The sequence below is a fragment of the Dermacentor albipictus genome, chromosome 1 (assembly GCF_038994185.2).
Source record: "Dermacentor albipictus isolate Rhodes 1998 colony chromosome 1, USDA_Dalb.pri_finalv2, whole genome shotgun sequence".
NCBI lineage: Eukaryota > Metazoa > Arthropoda > Arachnida > Ixodida > Ixodidae > Dermacentor > Dermacentor albipictus.
Genome location: NC_091821.1, coordinates 398,774,206 through 398,786,757, shown reverse-complemented (window position 1 = coordinate 398,786,757; position 12,552 = coordinate 398,774,206). Strand labels below are relative to the sequence as shown.

Genomic DNA, 12,552 nt, shown 5'->3' with positions numbered 1-12,552 from the left:
GCAGGCATCTGGTTTGCTTCATACTGCATTCTGTAGGCTCGTGAGGCAAGTGTTGTCAGGTTAGGGAGCAAGCCGCCTCCTAATACTTGATTATTGCATTCGATAAGCTTTTCTGTGCAAGCAAGGATCTCTAGTGTGCATTCAACTGGATCTCGAGCCTCGACGTACTTTGTTAAGTTACTGTAAGCTGCAATATATCAGGTAGGATGAATGAGTCGGCCGCCACATTGCTTCTTTGTATGCAGTAATTGCTTTGATTCATTGTTATCCTGCCTTGTTTTGAGCGAACTAACGCGCAGTGCATTTGTGTTGCCTATAGCCCAGTACCTCTCCGCCTGCCCCACCATTCGCGAGCCATCAACCCAAGATGGATGCCAAGGTTCTGCATGTGCCGCAGCGAAAGCTTCCGACGACCAAGTGCCCCATGATACCCGTTTGGAAGACGCCAGAGGTGCTGTACCTGCAGCAGCAGAGCCTGGCTTCGGAATTGCAGGCTATGATGGAGGCACTGAACACCTGGGTTAGGAGTGAGAGCCCCCAGTCGACTGTTGCAAAGTACTCCAAGGGGGACTACGTCTGCGCACTGTTCAGCGAGGATGCCACTTGGTACCGAGGCCAGGTAGCCGTGTTTCTTTACGGTATTAGGTGACCTAGCTAACATGGACCATGTAAAGGCTTCTGTGCAGATGAAACCAACTGTTTGTTGTTAGCCACCTCCTGGCGAAGCCTCCACTATTTTTTTCTTTTTATGATTAGTTCCAAATTATTAACTTTATGGTCACAATGTTGATGCAAGGTTTGTAAAGCACATTTGATAACGTCACTTTCAGTTATTTGCGAAGCATTGTTTGCATAGTTCTTTTTCCCATCCTTCAAAGAAGAGCCACTCTGCCACGCAAGCGGCAGGTTGTGGTTGCTTTTAATGTTTTTGCGTATGGATGGGCAAAATCTAGTAAGATTAGGTTAGAATCTAATTCGAAAAGAGTAGTAATTTGGTCGGTAATTTCGAATCAAGTAGTTCGAATAGTACAGTAAAACCTCATTTTTGATGCTCATTAATACAGAAAATCGGATAATTCAAACTCATCTGCTGGTCCTGGCAGGCATATGCATTATTTAATTGAATCAAACTCTTGTTAATTGCATGGGGATCAGATAGCGAAAATTGCAAGAAGAAAATAGATTTTTGAAAACTGTCCTCATTCTCATCGAAACGATTTGCTGAAAGAAAATGCACTCTAAGTACCCAAAAAAGGTAATTTTGTCAGTATGCACGGCGAGACAGGAACCCCGAATTGCACAAGAACAGTAAAGTTCACTGAGCTATCTTTTGTCTTTCCCGTTGCTGAGCACCTCCACTTTGGTAGCATTCGAAAACTGCTTCTTTCTTTTTTTCTCTCGTGCCAGCCTTACCCTTGAACATGAAGCAAACACACCACAAAGGAAACAATTGAGGTCCTCTCTCCTTTTGTGGCGGCCTCCAAGCTGATGTCATTCTCATGTGGCCCCCAATGCATGCCGCCATATGCCGAGTGCACTGTGTTATCTGCTACGTTGTTTTGGTGCGGCGTGTTGCTTTTCTCGTTGCGTTGTTTTGATCGTTTTAATGTAAATATGCATCAATGACAATTGCCTGAAAAAAGGTATATGACAGTTCATTGCTTCCGTAGCTGAAAATGATGTATCCAAACTCCTGAACAGACAAGAAAATGCTGCCTACAGCCACCTGTGACAGTGACTTTGTTGTGTGCTATCACGTCAAGACGGACGGTCTGTTGTACACAGGATGGTCCTGTGCTTCGTGCTCAGTCTGTCCCAAGCGCATAATCTCATTTGCAAATCACTGCTGAGCCATTTGATAAGCATCAAACTTCTTGTGGTGGTTTCGGTAAACTTTCTTCCAACCGTCTTGGCTGTAAGGCCTTATCAGAGTTGCTTTGCCAGGTGTTGGCAACCGAAGTTGCTGTTTGGTTGCCATTGCCTAGGAAAGTGAGGTTACAGGGAACATTCTGACTGGCACCATTTTCCAGATGTTTCAGCAGTGTCGGGGAATCATATCAGAAAAATTGACCGAGATGCTGTATTGAATACAAAACTTTGATTATTGACATATCGTTCGGCGGCATGATGGCCCAGGGGGGGCTTCCTTTATGGCCTGTCTTGGTTCTGAGCCATCCCGTTCAGTAAGTGCACAGATCAACATATGGGGAATAGTTCGGTACCACGGAAAATTTCGAATGGGCCGATTTTTCTAAATATGCACGTTCGCGTTGATGAGATATTACTGTATTATGTGCATATGGTGAAGTGTTGTTCCTTTCTTTCATTACTGTCATTGTGCACCAGATGCAGTTGCCAGATGCAGTTTACAAGATTCTCATTCGGTTAACATCCCGTTTTAATGGCATTAGACATGTCAAATGACATAAGCGAGCCTTTTTTGCCATATGGACTCATTTGTGTTTAACTTTGTTACATAATTAGACATATTCGGTATTCAATTTCATATGCAAAGTTTGCAACGTGAATTCCCCTAGTTGCAGTGTTGGAATGCACAAAATAGCAATGCAGTGCTCGTCCGTGTCTCTTGTGTCGTCTGTTTGGCGCTTTCATCACCAGTTTTTCCTCTTCTGTCTGTATTATACACGTATTTATTTACCTTTTACCTCATTTTGGTCAAATCCTTGTAGGTTGTTCTTGTGATTACACGAAGACATATTAACTACACCTATAATCTGGTTTCCACATTTATAGTGCCATATCATATTTTTGTGGAAGTAACAATCAAATTAGCACATTTATTTTTATTTTTAAGGGCATACGAAATTGGCATATATTAAAAACTGTAAGCCTCAACTATAGTCCTGTGTTCTGCAAGTAGTCTAGAACAGCACTCGTTCTTGCTACCAGTTTGCTTTCATATGCTTGCCAGCAGAGAAGTCGGCAGTAGAGAGCGGTGTCAAACAGCTGTAGATGTCAATAAATTCACTTTTTGTCATTCAAGGAGCGTCGTTCATGGATGCAAGCAACTTTGATTTTTTGTGTGTGTGTGTATGTGGGAAAATTTTTTAGCGTGCTGGCATGCTCTTCTGTGCAGGTGGTGACTGAAAGGTCTCCTGATGGCAAGTACTTGGTGCTCTTCATAGACTTTGGCAACAGCGAGCAGCTACCAGTGTCTTCACTGCGTCCTCTGCCGCCACGCTTTGCGGAGGCACCGTTGTTTGCCATCAGTGTGGTACCACAGAATGTGCGCCCTGCTGACCCGCGACTGGCTGCGCTGCTGGAGCAGGAACCCTTTGCAGCTGTGCAAGTGGAGAAGACGCGGGCAGGCCTGCCGGTTGTGCGCCTCGAGCGCAAAGATGGCACCTGCCTCAACGAATGCATTCGGGGCGTCCGTCCTAAGGTAAACCAAGGGGACCCCAAACCACATGGGAAACTGTGCTACTGCCCATTGTTTGTGAAGCTTCATATCAAGGCTTCTCATCTGGAGATGGAGATACAAAATTAAAGAGACAAGCATTGGGGCTAATCAGAACAAGAAATTCGGCTTGGGGAACAATGGAGAGAGAGGTAGATAAAAGAATACACTCATACGCAGCACAGATTCATCATTACAGCCTAGGAATCAGTTAACACTGAATAATGGTAATGGGTTGTTGTCTTTAAGAAATGTAACACTGCCTTTGTCACTTTTTGCTGCAGTGGCTTACGAGGTAGACATTCGAGAACTCTCTCCTGGAAAACTTTGTCTGAGATGGTGACATTACACTTGGGGAAAAAAAAAATGGGACAGCAGAACCAAACAAGCTTGGACCAGGTGGTACAGTTAAAATAGTAATAATTTTTTTTCGTGGTGTTACTGCAACAGGAGAGTTGAAAATCACTGAATGGGTGGCTTGTGTGTGGATGCTTGCATAGATATTTCTCAAACATTTCCGCAGTGGCTCTTTGGTGGTTATTATAGTAAAGAGCATCTTTGCTGTAGACACTATGTCGACACCATAATAATTTTTGTTGGCACTCAGCTGATGTAACAGGTTGCATATGCATCCGAGCGTCCAGTCGTGTTAATGGATGTGCAAGCAGAATCCTCAATACTTCCTTTGCCACATGTCTCTGTCTACCTAGTGAATGCACCCACAATATTGTTATTGGTTCTCCATGGTTACTACATTCACTTTGTGGAACTCGTACGTCACTTGAATGAAAAAGGCCATATCACTTTTCAGTGGATACCAGGCCATTGTGGTATCGTAGGAAATGATGACGCAGATGAGGCAGCTAGGACGTCAGACCAAGAAGACCACTGCGTCCCCATTCCTCTCTCAAGGACAGACGCTGCGAGACAGCTTTGCACTCTAGCATGCACACTCTCGTTAGCTGAGTGGAATGCCACACATACAAGGTGCACCAGATTGCAGACTCAACCCTTTGCTGCACCTCAGACCTCTGGCTGGACTGCACTTAAGCGAAGCGTCTCTTCTGTGTCATTTGTGGTTGGGAGTTGCCTTCACGAAAGCCTATTCAGCACTCATTCAAATGGCTGACAGTCCAACATATATCTGTGGCTGTGAGGAGAACATTGACCACCTATTGTGCCACTGTCTTCACTTTGAAGCACAAAGACAATCTATGACCAACGCATTCAGGAAACTAGATTACCGTATTTACTTGCATGTTGATCACACTTTCTTGTAAAAGAAATTGACACAAATTCAGGGGTGCGATCATTATGCGAGTTAAATTTCCCACGAAAAGAAACATTTTTCTTTTTTCATCCCGCGTTTGCTGCGGGATGACAAGTAGGCGGCTGCCGCTGTCAGTGCGGGACACCAAAACAAAAATGGTGGCCGGCAGAGCAAGCCGAACGCAATTCTTTTTCTTCTTGTGGGTACATTATGTGCATTGAAACAGTTTCTTCCATATCAGTAATGAGTAATATTGTTAATATCGGCAAGTTTGTGGCAATAATGTAGCCATGTCCACTTTGAGGCGACAGAAACAGAGATGGGCACGCTTAGCTGCCAGTCACATAGAAACATGTGGCGGGCATGCTGCAGAAACTGCAGCATTTGTCTTTACTGCTATCCTAATACGGCATGTTTCCGCTAAGGGTGGGCGAATATCTTAGCTGCGTTACAAGCGTCAGCATATGAATAGGGTACACTTCTTACATATCAGTGTAAACGTGGCCACTATTGCTCGCGATTTGTTGCATGCTGTTGCAACGCTTGTTTCTCGAACCTCGATCAGCGTTACTATTGGGTAGCGTGGCGTTGTCGGTGGTCTGCAGGTGTCCGGTAGGCCATGGTGACCAGGCAGGGATGAGACGATTTCTAGTGCGAAACTTGCACTGTTTATTCAATGGTTGGTGAAGGATGAGTTGAAAAGAAAGAATGAAGTGAAAAAGTGCGGGGCCCCTTAAATAGGCCCCCTAAAATCATAGGCGGGATCTTTCTCACGTCAACGTCACGTGACAGGCACTGAGTCTGGTTGTGGAAGGGCTGCTGATCTCTGTCCCAGGTGACGTCCGCATGTGCTTCCCTCCACTGGTGGCAACACGCGGGTAGGGGATCGTAGGCGGCTGATCTTTTCTTCTAGGTTACGTTGGTTCGAGGAAAGCGTTCTCCCCTACAGTTGGGCAGTTTGTGGAAAGGGTTCTCCCCCTTGGTCGCGCACACACAATGGGGCCTGTCATCACTGCGAGGCGCCTACCAGACTGGCATCCACACAAGACAACCATAGCAAATTAGGAATCTATCCTCCGTTTTGGTTGAGCAGGGTCTTTCGAGCATCCTCGCCAACCGTAACAGCCAACGCCAACGCCAATGCCAACGCCAACCGTAACAGCGCCCATGAGTGTAGACGAGAAGAATCGAAAGGCGCCCTTTATGTTGTTGTGGTTGACCAAATCGTTATGAAGCCTACAAATAATAAAGCCGAGGCAAGTTTGGTTGTGTTTTTTTTTTTTTTTCATGGAAGTGCAGAAAGTGATGAAAGGAATGAAATGGGGCATCTGCTTAAGAATGTTGGGTGTGTGCAGACTGCTTGTATGTCTTCAAGAGTCGTTCGCATAGCATTCGACAGATGGTAAGCACGATCATCATTAGCTAGACTTGGCACTCGACATATCGCTGCGACAAGTTCAGGGTGCGATCATAACACGGGGAAAAAAAATCCAATTTTGATGCCAAAATTCAGGGGTGCGATCATTACGCAAGTGCGATCATTATTAGAGTAAATACGGTATTGTCATCTGAGTGAACAGACATTACTAGAACACTGTCCTTACCGATCATCGGCTCAGAAGGAACTAAAGGCTCTTTTGTCATTTCTGAGAATGTCTGGCTTGTTTGAGCGCCTTTGACTCTGTAGTGCTGTTCGTCCACGTCTCTCTACGCCCATCTCTCTCTTTCTCTTCCTTCTTTCTATTCCTCTTCCCCCAGTACAGGATAGCCAACTGGACTTGTGACTGGCTATCACACTTGTCTTCTCTCTCTCTATCTTGTTTTTGCAACTCTGCGAGACGGTCAATGGTGAACTGCCAAGTAATAGATCATTATGAAACCCAACAAGCTGATGTGGCATCCTGCAACAACCTATGCAATTTGCATGCTGTCTGCGTGGGTGCAGCAAGAATGCATGGAACCTCATCTCGCATGCAAAATTTGTTTCACGCTACATTCAGCATTTTAAACGAACACTGTCAAAAAATTTAAAATTTGAGATGTTTGGTGTGATCCCTTGGCATGGCAGTTGAACTGGTGCTGTCATTTGGTTAACTGGTTTGCGAGCCCACGTCATCGGCAGTGGCCACAGCTGTTTGGTGCTCAGCGGGCTACCAGTTTTGACACTCATTTGGAAATAACGCCAGTGCAGGCCATAATTATTAATTTAATAATTAATTATACAGTTAAGACCACTTATAATGTAACCAACTATAGTTCAGAACCAGCTACAACATGGTCTTTTCTGACTCTCGCTTACCTTCTCATATAACTCCATGTATGCATGTTTGCATATCCAAGAATCGTGTGCCTATTCTCAGGCTGCACGTGTGCAGCCATTGAAAACGTGCCTTGGTTTAGTGCAGTGCCACTTATAGCGCAAATATATGCGAGTCTGACGACTTGTGCTGCACTTCCATTGATAATTCGGCACAGACAATTTGTGCCTTCACAATTAGCGGGCACATAGTTACTGATCAAAGCCAAGAAAACAAGAAACAAAGATTTTGTGTCAGTGCTGCTTTAAAGTCAGTGGGGCATGAAACAGGGGGTTATTCTTTCTTTGTCTTAGAAAGAAAATGGTTCATTATCTTGGCCAATAGGAACATATTTTAACAAAGTGGCAGAGGCACGCATTTCTTATGAGGCATTCAAAAGCAATTGTAGGAAAACCTAATTAATTTGGATTAACTGGACCAAAAAAAATGTCTGAATTAGCCGAATGTTGAATTATCGAGGGTATCAGGAAAACGATAAACATATGCTTACTTCGTCAACACGCTTTTATTTAGTAAATGACTCGGCAAAGCCTGTTTCTATTTGGCGTAAAAGCAATGCAGAAGCTGCAATTCTCGTCATCTCGCAACTGATTAGTGCTCGCAGCGGCAAAAAACCTTGCAAATTCCTTCACAGCATGGCCGCGGCATGTTTCTTCCATCTGAGACGCGCCTTTCACTACCGCACACACATCCAAATTATTTCTGTTCCAGTGAGCCAGTTGAAAACTGTCCATCGCAATGTAGCCGGTGCTCTTCATCCTCTACAGCTTTGCACTGAGTCAAAATAGAATCGTGTTTGCCACAGCCGCTGCGAACGAAACCGCAGCTGATAAAAACCTTGTGCTTCTGAAGGCATGGGGCTGACGCATGCACTGAGTCAAAATTAAACTACCTTTTGCTGTAACAACTGTGGATTAAACTGCGATCACTATTGACGAGGTCATGGATGGCGACTACACAATTGTGAAGGCACGCGACCGACACGGCTTACACGGTGTTATGCAGGGTGGTAAATGTGAGGGCTTGAAAGGCACAAATAGGGATGAAACGTTCTGGCATTGCTGTCATTTCCGTTCGATTTCAATTGATGACTATGGCGATTTGAACTCTGCCACTTCGTTTCGGTTGGATGCTAGCACCATTTTTGCTCTTTTGCGTTGCACATTTGCAGTGTTGTGCACGCGCCGAGTTCCGAGGTGTGTTCGAATTAACTGAAGTGTGGCCAAATACATATGAAATAACGAGAGTTTGATTGCATTAAATAATGCATATCCCTGCCAGCACCAAAGAACGAAGCCGAATTATGTGATTTTCTGAATTATTGGGGTTTTACTGTACCACTATATTCATTCATTTTACTGCCTATTTTCTTACAAGGTTTATTTTATCTGCTGGTTAGATGATGGAATGTTTCTTGCTTTTGTATTTTTTGCAGGAGTCTGCACTGCTGGTCGCAGGAGGTCAGGCACCTGAAGAAGAGCCGCAGAAGGCGCCTGTTGACGCCTTGCCACCTCCTGCACGTATTTCCGATTGTCCGGTTCCCAAGGGCCCATTTGATGCCGTTGTCTCCTCTGTGGAGGGCAACCTTGTGTATGTGCAGCCAATCATGCGCTGCCAAGCCCTCCTGAAGATTACGGAATTACTAGCCGACAAGGCTCGGCGAGACCCTGGTGTCAAGTTCAGCAACTTGCCCGCGGTCAATGAGTGCGTGCTGGCGCTTTACTCAGAAGACGAGCAGTGGTACCGTGCCAGGGTGGTCTCTACAGATGAAGCTGCCTCGACGGTATGCTGAGCTTTCTTTGTAGATGTCTCCACCTGTTGCCATGGCTCAGTGGCTGTGGTGTTCTGCTGCTGTACATGAGGTCATGGGTTCAATGATAGGTTGCTGCAGCCACATTTCAATAGCTCCGCAAAATGTAATGACGCTTGTTCACTTGCATTTAGATTAGTGGCATAAGAATATTCAAATTTTTCTAATAATGAATTGATTGATTTTCTATTTAAATTGAAGATCAAATTGAATAGCCAGTATTTGCAAGTTGGAATACAGTAGAGCCTCGTTGATACGTTCCCGTTACGTACGTTTTCCCGGCGCCAAAATTCGCAATCGAGAACACAAAAAATCACCCAATAGAATTATCCTCATTTTTTTACTGGTTTATATGTTCCCAGGAAACACGATGTTTCGGCGCCAACGTTCAGTACCATGCTAAACTGCCCTCGTATTGTACGTTCTCTGGCTGCTAGATTCCATGTAGACAAGAGAATGTGCAAGGCATGCGCGATCAAGAACAGTATACAGTGAAACCTCATTAAACCGTAGTGGCCGGAGCTCGGAAAAATCATGTACTAAACGGTAGTACTGCTTAATAGAAATAATGTGAGATCGCCTCTTACCTGTCAAAAACGGAACTCGGGGAAAGTGTAATGAAAGGGCAAAAACATGCAGTATCTATTTGTTTCATGTGCCAAAGTTTGTTATTTTCATTTCATGCTGCGGCGGCCTAGCAGCGACAACATCGGCATCAATCTCCCTTAAGCTACAAGCCAGCCTTTCCGCCAGCCCCCTCTTCTCAGCAAACACCCACATGAGGCTGACGTAATGCGCAGCTTCTACGACTGTCGGGCCTGACTCGCCTGTGCTGTCGCTTTCCGTGTCATCCTCATCACTGTCGTTAGCCAACACTTGGGCAATAACGGAGGCAACGATGGCGAAAAGTCGTACCTCGAAAAGTTGAACCTTGTAGCCAACACCTTCTCATGGTCCCAGCAGCACTGCCAAGCACCTTCTCCTTCGCGTTCCAAATGCCACTCAATGTAGTCAACGGTAGATCCCGCTCATGTGCCACTGCCAACTTTGTGCCATCTTTGATAGCACGCATAATGATCACACATTTTTGATCATAGTGGTCACACTACAGTGGAATCTCGATGATACGAATCTCACGGGGTCACGGAAAATATTCGTATTAGCCGAAATTCGTATCATCCAAACAATTAAATCTAGCTAAATTAAAGAGTGAGAGGTGAATTCACGCAGGCACACTTACTTAAAAAGCATTTATTTCTTGAAGGAAAAGTCTCTGATGTCCTTCTGCTTCTTTTTCTTTGTCAGGTCAATTAGCAGACTTTGTTCAAATCCATAAAAACGCGTGCACGTGTGGTCGCTGATTTCATCTGCGGCCATAGCACGCCTCAGAACTTCGCGTGCATGCAGCGTTTCAGCCGCTGGTGGTGGTCCTTCGCCGTCGCCCACGTCAAAAACAAGAACACGGCTAGAAGCCCAGCAGCCTTCTGTCCGATGGCACGCGGCAAAGGAGGAAAAGCACAAAAGCAACAAAAGTGCCACCGCTTCAAACTCTTCGCGCCCAGTCGCGGCCTCCGCGCTGTCCGGCGCCACGTCCGCGCCTCCGCACCAAAAGAGAGAGGGAGAAATCGCGTAACTGCGCGCTGTTCTCTTTCACTGCCGTCGGTGGGGCTCGTGGTCGCGTCCGTCCGTGCGCTGGAATGGTGCCAACTGTGGCCTCTTCTCCGCGCAGCGGCTCAACCTCCTCCCCTCCTTAGCAACCGGCGCGCCGGTCGGGGGCGCAGCTGCGCATAGCAACTGTGACGTCACACAGTAGCGGTAGAACGAGCGCGCGGGCGTCGGCGGTGGCAGCTGCACCGCCGCTCCTTCGTCAGACGTCTCGTTGCAGTCGAGTGAGACCCCTAGCTCCGATGCGGCCCAGTGATTGCGCGCCAAGCGGTTCTGGAAGCGGCAGCGGACGCCGGATTCCCCCAAAATCAAACGCCAGAAGAACAAGGAGTGAATGCGAGTGCGACGAATGAACATGTCACCAGATGCGAAAGCAAGGGAGGCAGAACGGAAACGCTAACAGCGACTGATTAGATCGCCGGGTACTAAAGGCAGGGAAGCAGAACGCAAGCGGCAGCAGCGACAGGCGATATCACCGAACACCAAAGCGAATGAATTGGAGTGCAGGCGGCAGCAGCATCTGGCCTTCGCCAAGCACACTTATGTCTTTTCTAAATTGTTGATTCAAAAGGTAGAGTATGGTCTATCTACTCGACCAATCACTAATTTGTGAAAAAGTGTGACTCTTTATTAAACCTTACTGGTGCAATACACTTGGTGCATAGAAAAGTTTGTAGAACATCATGGGTATATTAAGAAGTGATAATGACACAATACTAAACAGCTGTTCCCTTAATGAATTGGCCAAAGTGCATGAAATCATTGTTCGTTTAGTCACACAAGTTTAGTCAATCTGTAGCCAATATCACTGGCCCAGAAATAACTTGTATACGAAACATGCCAGTGACTGGCTCCAAATTGGAAGTGTTTATATATAAGTGGTCTTTTAATTCAGTAATGTATTCCCCAATTAGTTATACTGATGTGCTACTTGGTTTATAGTCCATCTTGCGTAAGAGATATAAAGAAATATCACAATATTCAGATCTGCCACTTTGTCTTGTCTGCCTTGTCCTGTGTTTTCACACTGTTTTGTGTCCACTCTGTACCAGGTAGCCAACATCATCACTTTCTGAGAAGGGTAGTTGCAGGGGGAACTTGTGGTGCCCCTTTATGATTAAGCAGTTTTCACAACGGACATGAAGCCACTTAAGAGTGCATATTTGGTTTCTTTACTGTCATCTGCAGGTTCGGGTTATGTTTGTCGACTACGGCAACACCGAGAACATGACTGTGAAGTTACTGCTGCCAATGAAGGAGGAATTGGCCATGGAACCTGCCTGTGCAATGGCCGTGCAGCTTGAAGGTGTGCCCGTGCTTAAGCCCCGGGCTCATGACTTCATCTCCAAGGAGGCACTCGTTGTGGAACTGGTTGACAATGGCAAGCCACCACAGGCACGCCTCATGCTTAATGGGAAGTGCATCAACGCTGTCGCTGCTCCCAAGGATGCGTCTCCGGTCAGTGGCGCATGCTCTTACTAAGTTGTTGTCTTGTTTTAAATGCTAGTCCGATTACCAGCAACTGCCTTATTGATTCTCCTCCCCCTTGGTAATGTTTATGTTTATGGTTTATGGCCTTACTTGTAGGCCACCATTTGACACTCGACATTATACACAAGGCATTCCACGTACTTGAGTTGTCTAAAATGGTATTTTACAGTCATGCACCACCCATGGGGCTGGCTGGAAACGTGCTGAAAGAATACTTGGTTTGGGAGGTGTCGGAAAGGCATGCAAGTGCTTCGCACTTGTGTCTATTAGCACATGCTTTGAAAGACAAATTTATTTTGTTTTTAGGGTCCTGCATTTAACTACTTTTTTTTATGCAGCACAGATATACATGGCTATGTCGAGTGGCTTGGAACTTCCATTTATGCAGTGAGAAATGCATTGCTGAAAAGCTGCACTACTATTTTTACTTTGCAAAAGGAGGACATTTTGCATTGGCTCATGCAGAAGTTTTTGGAGCTTGGGAAGCACACACCAAAGAGATCCTATAATTTCTGCTCAGCATTGTAGAAATACATTACAGTGCAGGCATGTGTAATAGCTCCACTTATAGCTTTTAACT

The 12,552-nt window shown here is 45.6% G+C and overlaps 1 protein-coding gene across 1 annotated transcript in view; it reads left to right on the top strand.

The window, feature by feature from the left end:
* LOC135921321 (tudor domain-containing protein 1-like) overlaps positions 1-12,552 on the top strand; it is a 75,260-nt gene that overhangs the window by 53,998 nt on the left and 8,710 nt on the right. The window contains exons 19-22 of the mRNA XM_065455655.1: positions 320-619; positions 3,098-3,403; positions 8,442-8,789; positions 11,670-11,939. Of these exons, the coding sequence (XP_065311727.1) occupies positions 320-619; positions 3,098-3,403; positions 8,442-8,789; positions 11,670-11,939 (1,224 nt within the window). The remainder of the gene's footprint in view (positions 1-319; positions 620-3,097; positions 3,404-8,441; positions 8,790-11,669; positions 11,940-12,552) is intronic.